The sequence below is a fragment of the Pipra filicauda genome, unplaced genomic scaffold (assembly GCF_003945595.2).
Source record: "Pipra filicauda isolate LSUMZ 115617 unplaced genomic scaffold, ASM394559v2 scaffold760_size305172_pilon, whole genome shotgun sequence".
NCBI lineage: Eukaryota > Metazoa > Chordata > Aves > Passeriformes > Pipridae > Pipra > Pipra filicauda.
Genome location: NW_024104932.1, coordinates 59,891 through 84,833, shown reverse-complemented (window position 1 = coordinate 84,833; position 24,943 = coordinate 59,891). Strand labels below are relative to the sequence as shown.

Here is a 24,943-nt window from a genome sequence, read left to right as displayed (position 1 = left end):
AGAACCCAAAATCCAAACCATCCTTTTCCTCTTCTCCCCCTGACCCAAAATCCAAACCATTCCTTTCCCTTTCTCCCCCTGACCCAAAATCCAAACCATTCCTTTCCCTTTCTCCCCCTGACCCAAAATCCAAACCATCCCTTTCCTCTTCTCCCCCTGAACGAGGGAGGAAACCTCGGCCACGCTGATGGGAATGAACATCTCATGTCCCCAAAACCCGAAGGTTTCACCCCATTTCTTTGCTCGGGCTGGACCCCAAGAACAAACCCTCCCTGTTCTGGGGGGGTTCTCATCAGTAAATTCGGGTGAAGCAGCTTTTCGAGGTTTTGCTCCCTCTCAGCTGGAGTCAGATTGAGTTTGGTGAGAGTGGGATCTCTGGGCTGTGTTACCTGGAAAATCAGAGCTGAGCTGATGGAAATGCTCCCTCCTGGGCATGGCAGGCAGGGCTGTAACACAATTACTGCCCTGCCACCAGATGATAAAATAACTGCATTAAAGACAAGCTGGTGCCCTCTCACGAGGGCTGGACAGACCCCACAGGCTCAGAGGGTGACAGGCCTGCAACATTTCTGGCTCTGCCAACAGGAATCAGGGGGTGACACAGCCCAGGGCTCGGCCAGCAGGTCACCTGAGCCTGTTCTGCCTCTGCCCTGAGGGTGGGAACCCCACCCTGAGAGCATCCAGCAGTGTCTGACTTCAGGGATGGGGAAAAAAAGAGGTCCTTGTTTCTTCTTCCCTATTTCGGAACTTTCTGTCCGGGCTGGTCCTTAAAAAGCACCAGGAGGTTTTATTGTACCCCAGACCTTCACCTTGGAATTGCTGCCAAGGGGGAAGCAATGGCTTGTGGCATCCAGACAGTGCTGGGAGCAGAGCTGGAGCTCCAGGACACACCCTTGGCCTGTGTCCATCTTCCCTTCCTCACCTTCCCTTCCTCACCTTCCCTTCCTCACCTTCCCTTCCTCACCTTCCCTTCCTCACCTTCCCTTTCTCTTCCCTTCCTCTCTCCTTCCTCTCTTCTCATCCTCAGCTCTTTGGGCCCCCCCTTCCCTCAGGAGCACCCTCAGCAGTCCCTGGGCTCAGCAGGAGCCTTGGGGTGCTCCCAGGACGGTGTTTGGGGGTGCTGATGGTCTGTCAGGGCTTCCACCATTCCTTGCTGCCTTGGCTGAGGTTTTCCATCATTCCTGGCTCCCTTGGCTGAGGGTTTCCACCATTCCTTGCTGCCTTGGTTGAGGTTTCCATCATTCCTGGTTGCCTTGGCCAAGGGTTTCCAGCATTCCTGGCTTTCCAGTATTCCTGGCTTCCTTGATTGAGGTTTTCCACCATTCCTGGCTGCCTTGGTTGAGTTTTCCAGCATTCCTGGCTTCCCAGCATTCCTGGTTGCCTTGGCACCTTGAAGGTGCTCAGTCTCTTACCCCCCCCACCCCCCCCAATTCCCAGGGAGTGTGCCCAGAGGTGGGGTCACATCCCTGCAGAGGTGACAAACCAGTGGCAGGGCTCAGGAAAAGTCTGTTCTTTCCCAAGCTCATCCCTTCCCACCCCGCAGTGAGCTCAGGGAAAATCCCCATCCCAGCTGGAGCTTCTCCCTCCCTCGTGTCCCAAGTGAAAACTGAGAAAGGAAGAAGGAGAAGGAGGGGAGGGGGGAGGAAAAGAGAAGAGGAGGGAGATGAAGAGATAATTTCCTCAGCAAGTCATCGTCGTTAATGAAGTTTTACAAAAACAGACACAACCAAGGAAAAATAAAATTTCACAGGTGATAAATTTTTCCAATTTCCCTGGCAGAATTCGATAGGATTGTTAAATTAAGAGTGAAGGTGTCTGTTAGGAAGCAACGAGCAGTGATGGGTAATTTTATAGAGTGGAAAATTGAATCAAATTGCTACATTAAAACACAGCTCCTCTGAGGATGTGCCCGGGCAGCTCCGGGATGTGGGATCCACAGTGTTGGGATGCAGGGCCTGAGGGATCCTGGCCGTGCCAGGGGGGCTCCAGGCCCCAGGAGTGGGTGCCCACGGGGTGTTAAAGGGGTTTTCTCACTGGTGGGGTGGCCAAGGTTGGGATGTTCCACACGGGGAGAGGCAGCGCAGCCCCCTGGGCTGGGTTTTCCAGCATTTCCCTTTGATTCATCCCTGGGAAATCCAAATGTTGGCTGGGATCACACGGCGGGGTCGTGGGAAGGCAGAGCAGCACTTCCAGACTTGACTCCAGGAAAGCACCTGGATGCAGCAGGGCTTGGGAGGGGTGAGGGATGGATCCCATTCCTGGATTTCCCAGCTCAGAATCCACCAGGAATGTGCCTGGGAATGTGCCTGGGGCTGGCGTGGAGTGGGACAGGGGGTGGAGCAGGCAGGGATGAGCCTGGTGGTGCCATCCCAGGTGTCTGTCCCACTCTGTGGGAATCACCTGGGATCCCCTCCGAGCACCTTTGGGAAGAGGCACAGAGTGAGGGATCAGCAGGGAAGGAAAGGGAAGCTGGGGCACAAGGAATGAGCTCCTTGTCCAAGCCTTGGATGGGTGATGGACACAGGGAGGGGGGCCCTGCCTTGGACTCCTGGTGGAACACCCCCCATTCCATAAAATACGGGGAAGAATGGCCCAAGGTGGGAGAGGGAGAAAGGGCTGCTTGGAAAAATCTTCCCAATCCCTGCCTGGTTCCTGGGGAGTGAGGATGGTGGGACCCCCCCAGCCTGAGCTCACCCGTGAGCTGCTCCAGCAAGGGAGCCCATCCCGGGAGGGAGCTCCCAGAGAACGGGAAGGGAGCAGGGTGGATAAATCTCCCCAGGATCCCTGTGGCTCCCGTGGCTGCCCAGCTCCGTGTCCGGGCAGGAGCTGGCAGTGCCAGGGTTCCCACAACCCTGCTCTGTGCCACATGTGTGATCCTTCCCAAGGATCCCGTGTGTCCCGAGGATCCCGTGTGTCCCGAGGATCCCGTGTGTCCCAGGGATCCCGTGTGTCCCAAGGATCCCGTGTGTCCCGAGGATCCCGTGTGTCCCGAGGATCCCGTGTGTCCCAGGGATCCCGTGTGTCCCAGGGATCCCGTGTGCGTGCCAGGAGGTGGGAGAAGGGCTCTGGGAAGAGGTTTCCCGAGGCCAGCCTGGCTCAGGGATGGAAGCAGAGCCGGCAGGATGCAGGCAGGGATGTGAGGATGTCCCTGGGGAAGCGTCACCCACGGCAGCGGGGCGGGTGGTGCTGCCCCAGTTTTGGGGGGTTTTCCTGGCACAGGAGCCTGGTTTCCGTGCCAAGATGGAATTTGGGGTTATGCCACCGAGTTAAGGGCTGAAGGAATCCTGGCAGGAGGATTTGGGACACGGGAACGATGCTGGGAGCCCAGGGCTGTCAGGGCTGTGCTCCCCTTCTCCTCTACAAATGCAAAGAGCAGGCAAGAGCCACTTTCAATAATTTATCTCAAAATCGATGCTAACGAGGTTCTGTCTCGTCGGGGGCCGAGTTTTACAATAAAGGCTGATTTATTTAGGAAAGATTTTTGGTGCCGCTTCCCGTCGGGAGGGGGAGCGGGCGCTGGGACCCTCCCGGCTCGGGATGTGATTTGCGAGGGGCGGCCGAGCCCTGACCTGGTTTGCATCGATCGGCTCCGGCCGGGAGGCGCTTCCCGGGAGCGCCGGGATCGGCTCCGGCCTCCAGGAGCGATTCCTGCCGGCCCTGCCGGGAGGGGACGGCAAAGCCGAGTCCCCTGGGCTGTGCCAGGGGCTCCTCTGCCCCGGGCTCGGCCGTGCCAGGGCTGCCCCTCCCTCCCCAAGAGGAGCGGGGGAGCAATTTCTGTGGGCGTTGGCTTTTGGGAAACCTTGGGAGTTTGGTTTATTTATGTTATTTTATATTATTTATATAATTTTTATATTAATTTTATTGATTTATATTAATTTTATTATTTAATATTATTTAATATTATTTATATTATTTTGTATTTATACAATTTTATATTAATTTTATTTATAATTTTATAATATTTAATAATATTTTTATTATTTTCTATTATTTATATTATTTTCTATTAATTTTTAATATAATTTATATTATTTTCTATTAATTTTTAAATATTATTTATATTATTAAATATTATATTCTATTCTATTATTTATATTATTTTCTATTAATTTTATTTTCTATTATTTATATTATTTAATATTATATTATTTTGTACTTTTACATTATTTTATATTTATGTTATTTAATATTATTTCTATTATTTTATATTACTTATATTATTTTTATTATTTATATTATTTAATATTTATGTTATTTTGTATTGTTTATATTAATTTATATTATTTATATTATTTATATTATTTAATAGTATTTCTATTATTTTGTGTTATTTATATTATTGTTATTTATTATTTATTATATTATTATTATAATATTATTGTTATTTATATTATTTTATATAATAAACTCATTTATATTATTTTATATAATAAACTCATTCCTGTGCAGCTCCTGCCAGCCTGCACCCATTTTTCCAGGCCTTCCCCACGACTGGAATTCCTTGACCTCTTCCATGGCATCATTTCTTGCATCCCTTTCCCCCCCCTCCTCTGCCTGACTCCTCTTCCTCCTCAATTCCTCCTTCCATCCCAGCTCCTTCCTCACGTTTCTGTCCTGGAATTCCTCCTGGGAGTCCCGTTTTCCCCTGGGCTGTGAGTCCAGCACAGGAAACGTCTCTTCCTCCAGGACACCCAGCAAAGTGCTGCCTGAATTTATGGGGCCCCGAGAGGTGATTTGTCTTTACCAGCCTTAACAACAATTCATATTTTTTTTTCGTGCAACACGTTTTAAAATATTATCTGTGACTTCCTCCCTTCCCCTCTCCGCAATTAGGCCGGGAATTTATTATCCTGGCAGTCGGGTTCTCTTGGAAGCACTCGGCCTGCCCGGGGGTTTGGGGTGGTTGTGGCACTCACAGCCCTTCCCTGATTTCTCTGCTCTTCCTCCCCGCAGATGAGGAGCTGGATCCGCCCTTCCCGCAGGACAGCGAGGACGGTGGGAGCGGAGAGAGGAAGGGTAAGAGCCCCCCCTGCTCTGGGAAACCCAAAGGAACCCCAGCTCAGGGCTGTGGGGGCTGATCAGGAGCATCCTGGGGGGTGGGTGGTGCTGGAGGGTGGGTGCAGGATCCCCGGGAGCAGAGTGATGGAACCCTTCAGCTGGGGGAATTCAGGCTTGGGCAGCTCTTCCCACCTTCTCCATGCTCTGGATAAACACCCCGTGGGGTGTCCTGTGCTTCTTTTGGGATGAACATCCCGTGGGGTGTCCTGTCCCTCTTTTGGGATGAACACCCCATGGGGTGTCCTGTCCCTCTTTTGGGATGAACACCCCATGGGGTGTCCTGTCCCTCTTTTGGGATGAACACCCCGTGGGGGGTGGCCTTGGGGAGCTCCGGGTGGAGGAGCCCCAACACCTGCCCCTGCTCCTTCCCGGTGTTATGGGCATGCTGGAGCATCCCCTTGGAGTCACTCCCATCCCTCTCCCTCATCCCATCCTGGATGTGGAGCAGGAGCATCCCCTTGGAGTCACTCCCATCCCTCTCCCTCATCCCATCCTGGATGTGGAGCAGGAGCATCCCCATGGAGTCACTCCCATCCCTCTCCCTCATCCCCTCCTGGATGTGGAGCAGGAGCATCCCAAGGGGCTGGGGAGAGGCAGAAAGAACCCGGAGCAGGGGCAGGAAGCAGTCCGTGCCCAGAGGAAGCTGCCGCAGGGAGGGATCCCGGCGCGGGAAGCCGGAAGGAACCGAGATCCCGCCGAGCTGGCCGGAGCCCCACCCCTGCCTTTTCCTTGAGGACCTGCTCCGTGGGATGGGAGCGGAAGGGCTGTTTCCTCCCCGCTCCCACCTGCCCGGTTTTCCTGGATTTTCCATGGACTTCCCGCCCCGGCACAGGAAAGCGGCTCTTGTGTCCGAGCAGCCGGGGCTGGGCTGGCCAGGGGCTTCCTGCTGCCTGGAAAACACATCCTCCCCCCCAGCCTGCCCTGGGAGAGCTCCCCACGCTGTGTGCACCTTGGGCTCACCCCGGTGACGCTCTGCATCCCGCTGTGGGGTGACAGGGATCGGAGGGATTCGCCGTGGGATGGTGGGTGGATGAAGCAGCTCCACTCCTGTGCTCTCTTGGATTCACCAGCACCCCGAGAGTTGCTGGGCTGGTTTTCCCCTCCCAGCGATCCAAGAGCCCTCATTCCTGATTTCCCGGTGTTTCTGGAAAGCCTGATCCCATAATTCCCTTTAGCTGACATCATTTCACCCTTGGATGATCCTTGGGCAGTTGTCCCCAGCCCAGGAGACTGCTCGGGCCTGTTCCTGTGGAAATCTTGGAAGCACAGACAGGGCTGAGCCCCAGCTGCTTCCAGAGACTGGAGCAACTCAGTGTTTCCCCTCTCCTAGGGATTTTGGGAAGCTTTTCCTCACCCTCTGGCACGATGAATTATTTGACCACTGGAGCATTTGGTACCAGCACCCAGAGCTTGGGAAAACTTCTCATTCCAAACTTTCTAAACTCCGTGGTGCTCCTAAAGTGGGGCTGAACATTTATCCACGGAGATGCCCCGTGTCCTTACCCCGTGGAGTGGGATAAGGGCGGCAGCAGGGGATGGGAATGGATGTGTGAGGAAAGCAGAGGGGATGGGAAATCTGCACAAACACGTTTTCCTTTCCCTCTCTCACCCTCCCTGTTATTTAAACCCCCAAAGGCCCCGGCGGCGGGAGAGCAGCTCCCGGGGCTTTCCCAGCTGGATGTGGGATCAGAGCACGGCTCTGTGACAGCCCGGCACCTCCGGAGCCGCTGATCCCTCACCCCGGGGATTCCTGAGGATTTTGCCTCTCGCCTGTCACGGCCCTTTAACACCCTGCTCAACCTCATTAGCGTCTGCCGCCGGCTCTAATTGCCGTTAATGGTTCGAACTGGTTTGTTACTGGCGGTGTCAGGATCGCTCCGAGCCCTGGCGCTGTTTTCACACTCCACAACGCATTAGACTCCTGCCTCTGGAAAACCGGGCTGCCTTTCAAGAAGGGGGAAAGGTTTCAAGAGGGAAAGGTTACGGCAGCCCCGGGAGCCCCAACCCCCCTCGTGCCTTTTGCCTCGGAAATCCAGCTGTGCTCCCGTCCAACTGGACCAGGAGCCGCCGGATCCTGGAGCAGGGGGATGTGCTCGGGGAGGGAGGGAAGCGGCGAGTTCCTGATTGAATCACGCGGCGTTTGGCTCGTGGAGAACCATTGTTTCTCTTTTCTAAAGAGCCACAAGGATGCCACGATTCCGGAGCAGCCCCACAGTCCAGCTGAGAGCCGGGGGCTGCTCCTGCCGCGAGTCCCGTTTGCTCCGCTCGGGGCTGTGGCACAGAGCAAAAATTCCTTCCTCTGGAAAACAAAACCGCCTGCCAGGCTGTTCCCTGTCACAGTCCCTGTCCCTGTCACAGCCCCTGTCCCTGTCACAGCCCCTGTCCCCTGTCCCAGCCCCATCCCCTGTCCCAGCCCTTGTCCCCTCCCTGTCACACCCAGCAGTGACACCCCGGAGCTGCAGCCACTTTGTCAGGAGGGTTCAGCATCAACGGGAGAAGCAAGAAGCCCAAGGGGAAGGCACTGGGCTGGATCCTGCCTCTCCCACAGCCTCGTCCCGGGGTGCAGAGGGGAAGGGAGCACTTGTCACATGTGGCTGGTTTCCTTCGTGACCCCCCCAGGCCGTGCAGGGGGAGCGGCTCCGCTTCCATCAGGATGAATCAGCGCAGGGAAATCACGGATTAACTGTCTGGGGCTTTTTTAAACAGAACCTTTTGTCCGTAAAAAGGGAGCAGAGTCAATGCAGGAGTCCCGGGATGGCTTGTGTGGATCCCACATCCCGCCCAGCCTGGAGCTGGGTCAGGAGGATCACGGACATCCACCATCCCCCGAGGGAGCTGCAGAGGGAAACTCTCCCTCGCCCGGCCTTGGAGTGTTAAAATGGGATCCCTTTTCCCAAACACTCATAATCTTAATGAATTCTAATGTTACTTTATTTTAACACAATATCCCTGGTCGCTGGCACAACCATCCCTGTGGGTTTGGAAGCTGGTGCTGGGAAGGAGGTGCCACGCTCTCCTCGGGAGCATCTTCCTCCTCTGGCACAACAAATCCTGACCTTTGGAAGGCAGGGTCGGAGGGAGGGGTGGGATCTTCCCTGCCAGCAGCTGACACGGTTGGAAAAACACTTCTGGGGGCACGAACCTTCTTCCTGTGGGCTGGAAAACTGTCTCCCTTCGCAGTCACGGGGTGTCACATCCAGGCTGATGCTTCCCCTTCCTCCTGGCTGGGGTGGCACGGTGGCTCCGAGGTCCTCCCGTTCCTCTGGTGAGCAGGAAAGAGCAGCTGTGGGATGAGGAAGCATCTCCTAATTCCTGGGGAATGAGGGGAAACTGGGACTCCAACTTCCCAGCAGCATCCTCGGGTCCTCATCCCAGGGGATCTCCAGGGGCACTTGTGGCTCTGGAAACATCCTGGAGGAAGACGGATTTTCTATTTTCTATTTTCTGTTTCGCTTTGTGTTTTCTACCACTGTGTTTAAATCTCTTTGCCAGCAAGTCAATTATGATGTTCCACAGAACACTTGGATATTCCTGCTATATTTCAAGCCTTTCCCCATCCCTGTCTCACAGGGGGATGCCAAGGCCGTCCCCCCATCCCGGATTATTCTCTGCTGCATGACATTGTCCTCACACCCTCCCTTAACGACCTTTTGTGTTAATTACACAATTTTCTGGCTCTTCCCAGAGCTGCACTGGCCTCATCCTCCTGCTCAGCTCCCCAATATTTCCTCTGCTTCCAGCTCATAACCCCTGATTCCTGCCCTCACCACCAGCTTAAATAACTCAGTAGCTCCTACTCCTTCTATTCCCTTCCCAATCTTTTCCTCGCCACTGCGTTCTCCCCCTTTAATACTTTCCAAAGGATGCAGACCTACTTTTTTTTTCCTGCCCAGCCTTTCTATTTAAGTTCCCCAAGTCCCTGAGTCATTCCAGCTGCTCCCTGCCGTGCCATTACCCATCTCTGTAATGTCCTTTTTCATATTTAGGTGATCCAATCTGGGCACAGCATTCCAGCTGCACCCTTATCGCTCCGTCCCCGAGACCACATTAGCAACATTTCCCTCCAACATGTGCTCAATATTTTCTATTTATGCTTTCTGGGCTTGGTTCAGAGCAGCACAGCCCGCTGGAACAGCCCCCGTGCTCCAATCCCCCCTCCCTAAAACCCTGGTTTTACCGGCTTTAATTATCCATGGGGGTCACATCACGGATGTGTCCATGTCGTGACATCTGGATTCGCCCCCAGCCTCGGTGCTGTGCCATCAGGGCACTCTCCTGCCTGGAGCCTTTGCTCCAGGAGCATCTTTTAACAGTTGTGGCCTTGAAAACTGGGAACCTGAGGGGGTTTGGGGTTGTTTTTGTGCTGGGATGAGTCCCCACCTCCTGCCGCCGTGGAAGAGCTCGGCACGGGCTCCTCTGGGTCCATCCCAGGGTGGGATGATTCCTGCCCCACCCCTTCCATGGTGCCTCTGGTCTCTGAGCCGGTTTTTGGGGTGGGAAGTGCCCTTCTGAGATGGCAGAGATGGAGATGTTTCATTTTTGGGGCGGGAAGTGCCATTCTGAGATGGCAAAGGTGGAGATGTTTCGTTCTGGAAACGCCGCCGTGGACTTTTCCAGAAACTCCAGATTTAATCCCCCCAGCCTTGGCACCGCTTCCCACAGCCCCATCAGCCCAAACCCTTTGGCTTTCAGCACACATTTGCCTCTCTACAATAAAAAAGAAAAAAAAAAAAAGGGAAAATAAAGTTGCTGGATCACATTCCCTTCCCTTTCCACAGGCCTTCTGCCTTCCCAAGCTCCCAGCCCGATGGGAAGAGGGACACCTGAGCCATCAGGGTGTATCATTCCCAAGGTTTGGGACCTCCTCTCCTGGGAACAGGGGTGGAGAGCATCTTTGCTTCCTGTTGTGGTTTGATTTAGGGCCTTTGAAACATTTATCAATCTGTTTATTGAGAAATGTTGTGTTTATTTATTGATCAGCCCCTTTCTCTCGTGCGATACCTCTTTGTCTTCCACCTTTTAATTAAAATGCCAAATTAATCTTCCTTCCTTTCCTAAACAAACACCACCCCTTCTCCCCCGACACCCCACAACCCCAAATGTCATTCCCTGACCCCCTGGTTTTGTTTTTTTTACCCCCAGGAGATCCCAAACGAGATTACTCCAATTATTACCACGGCCTTTGGGATTGCAGGGGGGACCACCCCGACGAGCTCTCCTTCCACCGGGGGGACCTCATCTACATCCTCAGCAAGGTAGGACACCCCAGCACTTCGAGGTCAAAACGTGACAAAATCGATCAAAACTGAGGTTTGAGGCAGAGTTAAATTAGCGGGGGGAGGAAGGAACCGGACCCCGGCATCCCACTCCCCCCTCCCTGCACCCCACACCCCACCCCACGAGACATTTCGAATGCCCCAGAGCCAGATTGTTTTATTTTTAGCTGTTTTTTCCGCCCAGGAATGGAGTCAGGCCGTGCTGTTGCTCAGGTATTCCAGGGGTAATTGAGTTGCTCAGCCGGGTGTGACCGGGGCTCCCTTCGGGCTGAATAAATTAAGGGGTTGTATTAACGAGTTTAGGGGGGGCAAGAGGGGCCTGTGACCCCTCTGCTGCCCTGTGTGTCCCTGCAGGGCTCTGTCCCAGTTCCCAGCTGGTCCCTGCTGGTCCATGCTGGCCCTGACCTGGCAGGGATGAACTCGGGGGTTGTGTTTTATGGGGGATGTTTTGCGATGCCCTTCGCGCCCTGACCCGGCACAGGGACAGGGGTGGGTTTGAGGGGACTGTGCTTTGCTCACGGGGTTTTGCAACGTGTTTGAACCCCAATATGGCATAGGAAGAGCAGTGAACTTCAGGGTCACGTTTCACAGGTGTTTTACAATGTCCTTGGCACCCCAGTCCGGCACAGGAACAGGGATGAACTTGGGAGTTGGTGTTTTATGGGTGATGTTTTTCCACAAGCTTTACAACCTGACATGAGGCAGGAACAGGGATGGATTTGGGGGGGCTGTGCTTTGTTTGTGATGTTTTGCAGCATGTTTGAACCCCAGTATGGCATGGGAAGAGCAGTGAACTTTAGGGTCCCATTTTACAGGTGTTTCCCAATGCCCTTTGCGCCCTGATCCGGCACGGGAGGAGCGACAAACTCGGGGGGCTGCGTTTATTTGGTGTTTTTATGCCCTTTGCACCCCACAAGCTGCTCCCCCACTGCCCCTCCGCCTCCCTGGAGCTTCCCAACCACCCTGGACAGACATTTTTAGCTCCGAGGAGCGTTTGGGGCCGGCTCTGCCACCTCCCTGCCAGGAGGCAGCTGCGTCCCTGGGAGCCTCTGGGAGCCTGGGCTTCAGCAGCCCTTCCTGGCAGGCTGAGAATTCCCCATCTGTGGATCCCAGGGAGCTTTTAGGGCAGCATTTAGTGACTTGCTGTCCCCCCTGGGCACTGAACCCACAGCCCTGGGCACTGAACCCACCCCCCACTGAACCCACACCTCCAGCCCATCTCCTCATTTATCCACGGGGTGACACCACGAGTGACCCGCGTCCATCCCCAGGGTGATTGTGTGTCTGTGTGTCTGTGTGTGTGTGTGTCTGTCTGTCTCTGTGTGTCTGTGTGTGTCTGTGTGTCTCTGTGTCTCTGTGTGTCTGTGTCTGTGTGTGTGTGTCTGTCTGTCTGTCTGTGTGTCTGTGTGTGTGTATGTGTCTTTCTATCTGTCTGTGTGTGTGTGTCTGTGTGTGTGTGTGTGTCTGTGTGACTCTGTGTGTCTGTGTGTCTGTGTGTGTCTGTGTGTCTCTGTGTCTCTGTGTGTCTGTGTCTGTGTGTGTGTGTGTCTGTCTGTCTGTCTGTCTGTGTGTCTGTGTGTGTGTATGTGTCTTTCTATCTGTCTGTGTGTGTGTGTCTGTGTGTGTGTATGTGTCTGTGTGACTCTGTGTGTCTGTGTGTCCGTGTGTATGTGTCTGTGTGTGTGTGTCTGTGTGTGTCCGTGTGTCTGTGTCTCTGTGTGTGTCTGTGTGTCTGTGTGTCTCTGTGTGTCTGTGTATGTGTGTGTCTGTGTCTCTGTGTGTGTCTGTGTGTGTCCGTGTGTGTGTCTGTGTGTCTGTGTCTGTGTGTCCGTGTGTATGTGTGTCTGTCTGTCTGTCTGTCTGTGTGTGTGTGTCCCACCCCGTGCCAGCTCGGGGACACAGCTTGGAGTCGCGGCAGGGTTCTCGCTCTCTTCAGTGGCTCCAGATTGCAACTCTTGTGCCGGCTCCCTCACACGGAACCGATGGGTCCTGGGAGCTTTTCCCCCGTAAATTACTCCGGATGCGGCTCCAGGAGGCGGCTCCAGGGTGGGGTGGGAGGAAAAAAGGCAGAGAAGCAGCCATGGGAAGTGGTGGCGAGGGTGGGGAGGGGGAAAGGTGTTTGAAAAGCCTGTTCACTCAGCTGCATTTTAATTTCCTTTTCAATCTTGTCCCAATTAATTTCGCCGAGTTAATCTGGCGGAGGCGAAGCCGGCGCGGCCGCTCTGTCTGAACATGAAATAGTGGCTCGTATAAAAACCCATCTGGTGCGAGAGGGGCACTCGCCGGCTGCTGCTCCGGCCCTGCCTGACATTTCCAGCAGCAGAAGGGGGGGGGAGAAAAAGTGTTTTGGGGCCGAGTGGACATCGGGAGCTGGGGGGAAGGAACGGTCGGAGATTTGTGGAGTCGTCGAGGTTGGAGAAGAGCTCCGAGATCTTTGTGACCCGTCACCCCCCGGTCAAGCAGAGCAGGGCACTGAGTGGTTTGTGAACACCTCCAGGGAGGGGGGGCGAGGGCAGTGCCCCTCTGTGTCACCCCTCTGGGAGTCACCCTTCGGCTGGGCCGGCACCGGGAGCGCAGGGAATGCCGCTCCCAGGGGTTTTCCTCTCTGCCCCCCCAGATCTGGGAGGAGGCTCCTTGTTGCATCCCAGGATCACCAGCGTTTCATCAGGCCCTGGTGCTGCAGGAATAGTGGGGGACAGGGGGTTACCTTCAACTGGGAGTGCAGGGAATGCTGCTCCCAGGGGTTTTCCTCTCTGCCCCCCCAGATCTGGGAGGAGGCTCCTTGTTGAATCCCAAGATCACCAGGATTTGGGCAGGTGCTGCAGGGATAACAGGGACAGGGGATGACAGCTTTACAGCCTGTGTCTCACCTCATCACCCCAAAACGCCCCCGTGGGTGGGCTAAAACACAGGGAATGAATTTGGGGAGGGAAAAGAGCGATTCCCCATCCCTGGAAGTGTCCAAGGCCGGGTTGGACAGGGCTTGGATCAGCCAGGTCTGGTGGAAGGTGTCCCTGCCCATGGCAGGGCGTTGTGACAAGGTGATCTCTGAGGTCCCTTCCGACCCAAACCAGCCTGGAATTCTGTGCTAATCCCAGCAAAAACCCCGGCACCTCATCCCTGTCCCCGGCCCCGATCCCTCGTCCCCCGGCTGAGTGATTTGTACGTTATGATAATTATTTGAATGCAGCGAGACTTCCTATTTTAAGTGGGCTTAGTTGGATGTGACAAGCCGGCCATAAAACCGGATAAGTTAATTCCCTCAATTGCTTCCAATGAAAGCAGGGGAGGGAAGCGGGAGGGGGGGGAGGGAGGGAGGAAGGGAGGAGGGGAGGGGGGGCGTATTCCCGTATCCCGGACCCCGAGCCAAAGGCGTGTGCTGACATCTAGTGGCATTTTCCCTGGATTTGGGGCCGTCTGGCTCGCGGGGAGAGGCCCCCCCCCCCCATGTGTTGAACGTCGTGGGTGATGAACGTGATGTGTGATGAGTTTGGCCGGGGCTCAGCACCGCGGGCGGGGGGGGCTTGAAGATGACCCCCCCCCCCCCCGGGCTCGGCAGCGCTCGGCTCCCGTTAATAATCCCCGCGGGAAAGCTCGAGAGGGCCGGGATGGGGCGGCGGGGTCAGCGGGAAGGCAACGGTCACCCACCGGTCAAATTCAAGCGAGGGCCATCCGTCCCCCCCCGGCCCCCCCGGCGGGAGCCAATCGTCCAGAACCGGCCCCTGGCAGCCTCATTCCTCCCAGGTAATTTGGATAAATGAGGGGACACCCGGAGTGCCGAGGACAAAAGGGTGGCCGAGCACAGGGGAAGGGGGGCGGCGGTGCCCGGAGCCCCGAGGCTGCTCCCAAATCCTGCCCCTTCCACGGGGGGGGGCACGTGCCCTTCAGGCTGTGTCCCAGATTTTAGAGGGACTCACCCCCATGCCCCAAATTGTGCCCCATCTACAGGGGTTCATCCATGTGTCCTTCGGGCTGTGCCCCAAATTTTAGAGGGACTCATCCCCCTGTCCTTGATGCTGCTCCCAGGATGTGCCCAAATTTTATAGGGACTCACTCATGTGTCCTTCATGCTGTGTCCTAAATTTTATAGGGACTCATCCCCCATCCTTGATGCTGCTCCCAGATCGTGCCCCTTCCACAGGGACTCACCCCTGTGTCTCTGATACTGCATCCCAAATTTTATAGGGACTCACCCACACGTCCCAAATTGTGCCCCATCCGCAGGGATTCATCCATGTGTCCTTCAGGCTGTGTCCCAAATTTTATAGGAATTCATCCCCCTATCCTTGATGCTGCTCCCAAATTATGCCCCTTCCCTATGGACTCACTCCTGTGTTGCTGAACTGCATCCCAAATTTTACAGGGACTCACCTCCATGCCCCAAATTGTGCCCCATCCTCAGGGACTCACCCATGTGCCCTTCAGGCTGTGTCCCAAATTTTAGAGGGACTCACCCCCCTGTCCTTGATGCCATTCCCAAATCGTGCCCCTTCCACAGGGACTCACCCACGTGCCCTTCAGGCTGCATCCCAAATTTTACAGGGACTCCCCCCCATGTCCCAAATTGTGCCCCTTCCACAGGGACTCACCCGTGTGTCTGCCCTACCGCATCCCAAATTTTATAGACACTCACCCCCATGTCCCTGATGCTTCATCCCAAATTTTTCCCGCTCCACAGGGACTCACCTGCATGTCCCTGATGCTTCATCTCAAATTTTGCCTCATCCACAGGGACTCACCTGCATGTCCCTGATGCTTCATCCCAAATTTTGTCTCATCCACAGGGACTCACCTGCAAACCCCTGATGCCACATCCCAAATTTTTTCCCCGACCCCGCTGCTTTCCCCCCACTTTGGCCATGGACAATCCTGGTCCCCGAGGGCACAGGGAGCCCCTTTCCCGTGCTCCTGGTATCCCAAACCCATCCCTGGTGCTCTCTGGAAGTTGCTGAGACCTTTCCCCCCAAGCCCACGAGCTCCCTCCGGGCTGGCACGTTGTTCCACGGGGGAATCTCAGGTTTGAGGAAACACTCAGAGCATTTATTTTGCCCTGAAATGTATAATAAATGCTGTTAAGGACGTGGGCTTTGACAGAGGTAATAATAAATTCCGTGTTAAAGACAGTAGTTTAATTCCTTCTCCCCTCCAATACTGCCCAGAATAAACTATATTCATCACCCAGTAATTTTTTACCCCATAAATCTTTAAAACGAACCGTCGGAGGCTGTTGAGGCTGAAATATTGTGAATTTATTAGATATGCCCGTGTAGGATTGGATTCAGAGGTTTCCATTCGAATATATTAACGGGGGAAATTTGTGTCTCTGAGTGTGACAATCCTGCCATTTTCCAAAGGCTCCGGAACGAGCGGCAGCTCCTCCAGACTCGGCTCCTGCCTTTGATTTGACAGAGATTTAAGGACAAACCCCTCGATGGGGTCTTTTTTTGGGGGGGGTGTGACATTTGCTGCGGTGCCCTTGGGTGGCAAAACCAAATAAATAAGAGTGAATAAATAGGTAAATACACGTGGGGGTAAATAAATAAACGTTGAGCTAAGCGGGGAGGTAAATAGGTGAATAAATACAGAGGCAAAGGGATAAATAATGGGAGAGGCAGAGAGAGAAATAAATCAATCTCGGGGTGGGTGAGGAAAGGACTTTGTATAAGGAAGCAGATCAATAAGTAAATAAATATATAAGTGAATAAATAGAGAGGGTTTTTTTCCTCCGGTGTGGCAAATGCCTGACAGTTTCCCAGTTTGTTTTGGAAATGGGAGTGGGAATTTCGTTTGGAAGTCGTGATGATGGGAGGTGTTCAAGTGAAGCCTCGTCCTTAAACCCTTCCCTTCCTGATTGCAGCTTTCCCAGGTTGTTTTATGGACCTACATATTATATAGATATTATATAGATATAGATATAATGTGTAATTATATAGGCAATATCTTATATTTTTAGCTATGGAATATTATTGACTATAACATTATGAGTATAATATTATTGAGTTGGACTTTGGTGATCCTTGTGGGTCCCCTCCAACTCGGGATATTCATAATTATATAATACATTATATTATATATTATATATTATATTATACATTACATTATTATAATATATTTATATATTATATATATTTATATATAATATATATAATATATTTTAGCTATATAATATTATTGACTATAACATTATGAGTGTAATATTATTGAGTTGGACTTTGGTGATCCTTGTGGGTCCCCTCCAACTCAGGATATTCATGATTATATACTATATTATATATTACATGATTATAATATATATATGTTATTTATATTATATATATTTATATATAATATATAATATATTTTTAGCTATGGAATATTATTGACTATAAAATTATGAGTATAATATTATTGAGTTGGACTTTGGTGATCCTTGTGGGTCCCCTCCAACTCGGGATATTCATGATTATATACTATATTATATATTATATTATTATAATATATATATAATATATATTTACATATATTTATATGTAATATATATATTTTTAGCTATATAATATTATTGACTATAACATTATGAGCGTAATATTATTGAGTTGGACTTTGGTGATCCTTGTGGGTCCCCTCCAACTCGGGATATTCATGATTATATTATATATTATATTATATATTATATTATATATTATATATTATATATTATATGATTATATGATTATATGATTATATGACATACAATATTATAAATAATATTATCTCTCTGTTCTATCCATCCACGCCTGGATGCAGGTTGTTCAGATTTGGGAAGTGGGAGAGGAAAAGGAGGAGCCTTGAGGATAAAATCCCGATTCCACGTGGGCAGAACAGCCCGGGGGGGTTCAAATGTGCCAGGGGGTGAGAGTGGCACCTCCAGCCCTGCCAGGTGGGAGCCCGTGGAGCTCAGGGCACCTTTGTTTCCTTTGCTGCTGTGAGATGCCAGCAGAGAGTGGGAATCTTTGTTCATTAGAGAGAGACGGAGCTAATTATAAAACCATCTCGGGGGCCAGGAGGCGCCGGTAACATTTAAACCAATTGATGTGGTAACATTTCCAGCGGGTTCTGTTGCAAAATGTCACGTAGCCGGCTCGTTTCCATCAGGGACGAGTTAAGAGAGGGATGGGATTCAAACTCCCGGGGTCGGAACTCCCGGGCTCGGGAATGAAATCGAGTTTGCCTTGGCCAGAAGTCCCTCCGTGCCCCCAGAAGTCCCCAATTCCCGGCGTTTCGCCCTCTTTGAGGTCACAGGTCGAGGGTTAAAAGTGAGAGCAGGAATTATAATCCTGGCAACACTGAAATCCGGGGGTGGGGGAGCTTGGAGGAGCCTGGTCTGGGGTGGGGGAGCTCGGAGGAGCCTGGTTTGGGGTGGGGGAGCTCGGAGGAGCCTGGTTTGGGGGCAGGTTCACGTCCCACCCCACTCAGGACCTCACACCCGCCGGCGTTCTGTGCTCGCTCTGCTCCGTCCTCCCTTCCCTCCATCCTCCCTTCTCTCCATCCTCCCTTCCCTCCGTCCTCTCTTCCTTCTGTCCTCCCTTCCCTCCCTCCTTCCTTCTCTCCATCCTCCCCTCCATTCTCCCTTCCTTCTGTCCTCCCTTCCCTCCATCATCCCCCTTCATCCTCCCTTCTCTCCATCCTCCCTTCCCTCTGTTCTCCCTTCCATCCTCCCTTCTCTCCATCCTCCTTTCCCTCCATCCTCCCTCCCCTCCATCCTCTCTTCCCTCCATCCTCCCTTCCCTCTGTCCTGCCTTCTCTCCATCCTCCCTTCCCTCCATCCTTCCTTCCCTCTGTTCTCCCTTCTCTCCATCCTCCCCTCCCTCCATCTTCCCTTCCTTCCATCCTCCCTTCCCTTCCCTCCATCCTCCCTTCCCTCCATCCTCTCTTCCCTCCGCCCTCCCTTCCCTCCTTTCCTTTCTTTTTTTCTTTTTTAAATCCCCTTTTCCAAGCTGCTCCATCTGTAAATGAACCAACATCTTGATTTTATGGCCTCTCTCTTCTGTACCACGGAGAGGGGGAAGCAGAGGAGGGGGGGAGTCATGGAATGCCTAAGTAAGACTTTAATTCGGGATTCATTCGCGCCGGAGTTGTCACAAACCATAATGCAGGATTTAATTAAAATAACACGAGATGCGTCTCGATATGTCCTGGGGTAGCGATCACCCACTTCCAGCCGCCGCTCCCGGCCTTGGATTTATGGAAGTGCAGCAGAGGGATGAGGCGGGGAGCACTCGGAGCATCGTTTTCGCCAGGGCCGAGCCTTGTTCCCTCCTCTCCTGCCCTTTCCTTGTGTGGTTCTCCACGGATTTGGGACCCTTGAGTGTGTGAGGGATCCGGGGGTCCTGGGTCTGGCTCCTTATCCTGGGATGGGGTGGTTGGGGGGATGCCAGGTGGCAGAGAAAGGGGTGGGATTGGGGTTTGGAACGTGGGCCCTGGGACTCCTTGTCCGAGGGAAGAGGGGGACATTGCTCCCTGTGACCCCCTGTCCAAGGGAAGAGGGGGACACCCACTCCCAGTGACCCCATCCCAGGGCAGAGGGGACCCTGCTCCCAGTGACCCCATCCCAGGGAAGAGAAGGACCCTGCTCCCAGTGATCCCATCCCAGGGCAGAGGGGACCCTGCTCCCAGTCCCCCCCTGTGCCGGGGCAGAGAGGGGACCCTGCTCCCAGTGCCCCCCTGTCCCGGTTCAGGTGCTTCTCTCACCCCCGGGGGTCCCTCATCCTTTCCCCACATCCCTCCCATCAATCCCGGGGGAAAGACGGGTGGTTTGAGGTCACCCATTAATCAGGAGCCTGAATCCCAAGGAAGGAGGGAAGCAGCAGTTTGGGGCAGCAGTTTGGGGCTGGCTGGGCTCGGGGTTTTGCACTGGGTGGGGAATGCAGGAAGAAAACGGGGCGTTTTTGCAAATTCCCGGTGAAGTTGTGGATCCGTCACCTTCTCCCCATCCCAGGGTTTATCCCCCTCGTTCCCTCTGCCTCCCCCAGTGCCCCAAACCCATCCCAAGGGTTTGGGGAAATAATCGGGTGACCTTTGGAGGGGATGTGTGTTACCGTGTAAAGCTATTTTAGCTCTCTGGATAAAATGCAGCAGGGAATCGGCACTCTCCGCTCCCCTGCGCATCCCCGCTCCCCTCTGCCGGGCGGTCAGGGCCGGCTGGTTCCCGGCACACGCGATTATCCCGAGCCCCCTTCCCAGGTCACAGGCGGAGTTTTAACTCCGGCGGCCGCTCGTCTCCACCCGGCGGGAGCGTGCGGGACTTCAGAGGCGAAAATAATTGGCTGCAGAACAAATTTAGGAAATGGAGTGTGCGATAAAGCAGATAAAAATCGCTCCCGGTTTTGTTTTTCTGGGTTTTTTTCTTTTTCCTCCCCCCTTTCCCGGTGGCGGCGAGGGCAGGGACGGCAGGGAAGGGACCGGGCTCGAGCTGGTTTTTACCTCCCTTGCAACTTCGCCATTAAAGTTGCACCTACAGCTAGGAAGTTTGTCCGTGAAAAATGGTCATTTTGTTTCCCCCTGCTCAAAGCAACGTTATTAAAATGCTAATTTAAAAGAAAAAGGAGTTAAATATCTCGCGATGGTGCAGCCTAATTGCAGCCATAATGAGCTCTCTAAATGTGAGTGCCCCTGACACACGGAGAGCATAAACAGCCGCGAACACATCATTAGTGCTCGCGTTCATTTATTCTGCCGACCTGGCGATGACCCCGCGGAGGGTCGGGAGGAGCAGGTGGATCCGGCTGCGCGGCCCCCGGGGATGCAGGAAGCGAAGCCGGGAGCGGCTGCCATGGCAACGCGGGGGATGCGGGACCGCCCGCCCGCCGAGCAGCCCCCCCCATCCCCGCCTGCCCTGTGCCCCGCGCAGCCATGGACCCCCGGGCACCCCCCCGGCACCCCCAGACCCTCCTGCACCCCCGGACCCCTCCCTACACCCCCAGACCTCTCCCTGCACCCCCAGACCTCTCCCTGCACCCCCAGACCCCTCCCTGCACCCCCAGACCCTCCTGCACCCCCAGACCCCTCCCTGCACCCCCTGCATCCCTGGACACTGCTCATCCCTGGATCCCGGGCATCCTCCCAGCACCTAAAGTATCCCTGCACCCCCAGACCCCTCCCTGCACCCCCAGACCCCCCTCCCTGCACCCCGCTCATCCCTGAATCCTGCTTATCCCTGGATCCCAGGTATCCTCCCAGCACCCTACGTATCCCTGCATCCCTGGATCCCCCCTGCACCCCCGGACCCAGCACATCCCCTGGACCCTGTGGGGGGCTGTGGGGTGATGTGGGGTGACAGCACCCAGAACCCCGGGGAGGGTGCAGAGGCAGTGGAGACAGAATCCCGGAATCAATCCTGGAATCAATCCTAGAATCACATTTGGGTTGGAAGGGACCTTAAAGCCCGTCCAGTGCCACCCCCTGCCACGGGCAGGGACACCTTCCACCAGCCCAGGTTGCTCCAAGCCCCGTCCAACCTGGCCTTGGACACTCCCAGGGATCCAGGGGCAGCCACAGCTTCCCTGGGAAATCCATCCCAGCCCCTCTCCACCCTCACAGGGAAGAATTTATCCCTTCTGTCTGGTCTGAATCTCCCATTTTTCCTCTTAAAACCATTGCCCCTTGTTCCTCTCAGGCCCTGCTGACAAATCTGCCCTCATTTTCCTTTTCTCCCCCCTTGGCTTTGGTGGGATGAGGAAACTGGGGCAGGGAGGGGGGGGAGGCACCTGAGCTGGAGCATCTCGGCTGTGCCAGGCTGGGGGCACCCAGGAGTGCTGTGCCCACCCTGTGCTGATGTTGTTTCGGGGCATCTGAGCATCCACACCCATTTTCCACGTGGAGCTCGGAGCGGGCCAGAACCCTCTGGAGGGAGGAGAGGAAGGAGCTCGATAAAAGCGATTCTTTGGGAATGATTTTCGCCCCATTCCAGCCTGTTTGCTTCCAAACAGCCCCTCTAATCACCGGCGACGCCACGACAACTTCCCTTGGATTTTCCCCCCTCCCCCCGTCTCCTCCCCTGGTTATTTTATTTTATCTCCTCTCTCTCCTGTCCGAGGGGGGGCACAGGGACACCGGCCCCGGGAAAGACTTTAAAATAAAAAAATCCCCCAGCCCGCACCTTCCAGCCCTCCCTCCCTGCGCGTCCCCCCCCCTCCCCTTCTGCCGTGCACTCTCGATGAACCTGTGATATTGTAGCAATGGCCCTTGAAGTGCGGTGGGGAGGTGATTTAGGAGAATATTAAAGGCAATGTGGAGATTCGGAAGGCGCCTCTCTCGGGGAGATCTGGAGAAATACGCGGCACAGATGGGCTGAGCAGATTAAACATTTCCGTCACATTGTTTTCCAGTCGCGCGTTCGCGGTGCCTGAGGGTTGGCACCGCGGTCAGGGAGGGAGCCGGCTGGAATAAAGGCTGGAATAAAAGATGAACGCGCCGGTTCCACGCGGGCTCCCGAGCCCCGGGGCCGCCGGGCTGATTGTCCCCCTCTCCTCTGCCCCCTCCCGGTGTCCGGAGGGATGTTTGTCCCTCTGTCCCCGGCTGGCGCGGTGCCCCCGAGCCGGGGTCGTGCTCTGGGGTGGGTGGGTTTGGGGTCTGTGGCGGTGCCTGGCTCTGCTGGTCGGTTATTTTGGTTAACTGGGTAAATCCTGAACCCATTTGGGGCTGGTCCCCCCTTGGAAAGCCTGAGGAATTGTCTCAAAGAGGAGCTGAGTGATTTTTAAGGGGAAATGGAATCCTGAACTCATTTGGGGCTGATCCCTCCATGGAAAGCCCGAGGAATTGTCTCAAGGAGGGTCTGGGTTGTTTTTAAGGGGAAATGGAATCCTGAACCCCTTTGGGGCTGGTCCCTCCTTGCAAAGCCCAAGGAATGGTCTCAAGGAGGATCTGGGTTGGTTTTGATGAGAAATGGTTAATGGGGTAAATCCTGAACCCGTTTGGGGCTGGTTCCCCCCTGGAAAGCCTGAGGAATGGTCTCATGGAGGGTCTGGGGTTTTTTTAAGGGGAAATGGTTAATTGGGTAAATCCTGAACCCATTTGGGGCTGATCCCTCCGTGGAAAGCCTGAGGAATTTTCTCAAGGAGAAGTTAGGTTGTTTTTAAGGGGAAATGGAATCCTGAACCCCTTTGGGGCTGGTCCCTCCTTGGAAAGCCTGAGGAATGGTCTCAAGCAGGAGGTGGCCTCTTATCCTTGCCAAAATTTCTCTCGTGGTTGTTTCTTCCTGGATTTCCCCCTCCAGGGCCCATCACCTTCCTCCCCCTCCATCTCCCCGAGTGTTGCTGCCCTGAGCTCCTCCTGGGTGTCAGCTCCTTCCCCCTGGGATGGGACGTGGAGCTCCCAGTGGGATGGGACACATGGATTGTGTTGGGATGGGACACTCGGATTGTGTTGGGATGGGACACTTGGATCCTGGTGGGATGGGACACATGGATTGTGTTGGGATGGGACACTCAGATCCTGGTGGGATGGGACACATGGCTTGTGTTGGGATGTGACACTCGGATCCTGGTGGGATGGGACACTGTGCCCACCCTGGCGATGCCAGAGCTGACACTGCAGATGGAAAAAGGGGAAGGAGCCCCCGGCCCCAGCTGTGTATCCGAAGCTCCCTGGTTGGGAATCCAATCCCTGGAAACAAGTGGGAATTGTTGATTTTTATAAGGAGCCACCCTACAAAATAGCAGATGTGGAGAAAAGGGTGGGCATCACCCAAATTAACTGCTCTGTGCGCCAGGCTGGGGGATGTGCCAAGGAAGTGCCATTCCCACCGAAATCCAGGTCGTGGCTGTCCCCTGGAGTTGTTTCCTTTCCCCCTTTTCCCTCTCCCTTGCCAATGGAATGAGCAGCTCGAGGCTTTTTACGGCCCCATGCACCAACCTCCCCCCTCCAAAAGCCCTGATGACAGGTGATGATCCCAAATCCCCCCCCAAAAGCCCTGATGGTGGGTGATGATCCCAAATCCCCCCCCAAAAGCCCTGATGGCGGCTGATGATCCCAGTCAGGGTGATGATCCCAGCCAGGGTGATGATCCCAGCCAGGGTGATGATCCCAGCCGGCGTCTGCTCCGGCTCCGTTCAGCACCAGGGATTTCGGGAATGACGCTTGGAGAAGTGCTTTGGGAGGGTGGGGAGGGGTTTCTTCTTTCCTGGGAGAAATCCCAGCGTTTCGGGGGCACAGCGAGCCCCCCATGGCCGTGCAGAGGGTGGCGTTGGGGTGACCCCCAAACCCAGTCCCCTGTTCTTTGCCAGCACGGGAAGGGCACCGGATTCCCAGTTTGGGGCTGGGGCAGAGCGCTGGCTGTGCTCTGTCTCCTGCCCGATGCCCAGCTGGGGTTCCCAGGGGCTCCTGGCACCCCAACACCCCCCCGCAGGCAGCACCCAGAGCAGCGGAGGGGGCAGAGATCCCCCTCCCCTCTCCCTGCTCCCTGGAGCGATTCCCCTCCCGACCAGCGGCTTCTTCCCAGTCCCTTCCATGAAGTCTCGGCTAAATTACTTCCCTCCCCCCTCCTGCAGCACAGCCCGGGCAGGTACCGAGCGCAGAGGCCCCATTAGCGTGTAATTAGGTAGATTCCAGCAAAACCCCATCCTCAGACTCCCTCCTCCCCCTCTCCCCCTCCCCGAAGCCGGCGAGAGGCGTCGGCGAGATGGAAACGAGCGTCTCCAGACAGAGCAGAGTTCGCCCTGCGCTGGGCTCTGCCTCGCTGTGCCAGTGCTCTCCTCGTTTTAATAGTTTAATAAAAATTAGCATAATTAACGAACATCTGTATGATCCAGAGTGGCGCAATTTGGCACTTGGAAACGAGGACTTAAACGTTATTGCCGGGAGTTTAATGTTGTTTTAATTCTTTTTGGCACCGGCGCGCGGCGGAATAAACGGCTCGGGCTCGGCTGCTGCTTCATTTGCATCTCCCTCCCTTTGATTATGAGCGATCGTTGGGTTATCCGGCGATCCGTCAAAGCAGAAATTATTTTAAAACACCTCTCGCGGCGTTCCAGCCTCGGAATTGCTGAGGGAGGGGGGCGGGCACGGCGTCCTGGTCGTGCCCGGGTGGGTGTCCGGGGTACAAATAAACCCGGATTTTTTCCTTCTGGCGGGAGGATTTTTTTTCCCTCCCGGCTGGTGGGATGTGTTCTCCCAGCCCTCCATCCTGCTGTCCCTCCCCAGTCCTTCCCATCCTGGCTCTGTGCTGTTTGCTGCAGTGGGGGGGTCCCTGGGGAACGTCGGGATCCCGACCCGGAGAGGGTCGGGATTCCTGGCACCCCTTCCTGGCTCTGGCGAGGGCAGCACCATCTGCAGAGTGTCTGTCTCGGGTGACTCAGCCCTTCTCCCCCCGTCAGGAAGCAGGGATGGGCTTGGGGGACAACATTAAATGTCCCCAGCCAGGCAGTGAGGGAACAGAGCCGGGAGTGTGGGGCAGGGAATGGGATGTGCTGCCGGGAACGTCTCAATTTTAACATCCAGTTTTTTTAAAGCTCACCTGTTTTGATGCCAAACTCCTCAAACCCTCAAACTCCTCCTCTTGCACACGCGGAGGGAGGAAAGTTTTCCCTGTTGTTATTTCCCTGTCGGGGAGGGGGGGGGGTGGAAATCCCACCTAAATCTGGGGAGGGAACGGA

General features: G+C 54.4%; 1 protein-coding gene and 1 long non-coding RNA gene across 3 annotated transcripts in view; one reads left to right on the top strand and one right to left on the bottom strand.

Moving 5' to 3' along the window:
* Positions 1–24,943, top strand: part of SKAP1 (src kinase associated phosphoprotein 1) — a 150,223-nt gene that overhangs the window by 124,170 nt on the left and 1,110 nt on the right. For both annotated transcript variants that reach the window (XM_039389724.1, XM_039389725.1), the window contains 2 exons: positions 4,954–5,016; positions 10,201–10,313. In XM_039389724.1, the coding sequence (XP_039245658.1) occupies positions 4,954–5,016; positions 10,201–10,313 (176 nt within the window). The remainder of the gene's footprint in view (positions 1–4,953; positions 5,017–10,200; positions 10,314–24,943) is intronic.
* LOC113987214 lies at positions 19,021–21,772 on the bottom strand. The gene is made up of 3 exons (XR_003540418.2): positions 21,514–21,772; positions 21,059–21,194; positions 19,021–19,618 (listed from the first exon to the last, which is right to left on the bottom strand). It is a non-coding gene; the product is annotated as an uncharacterized LOC113987214 (long non-coding RNA).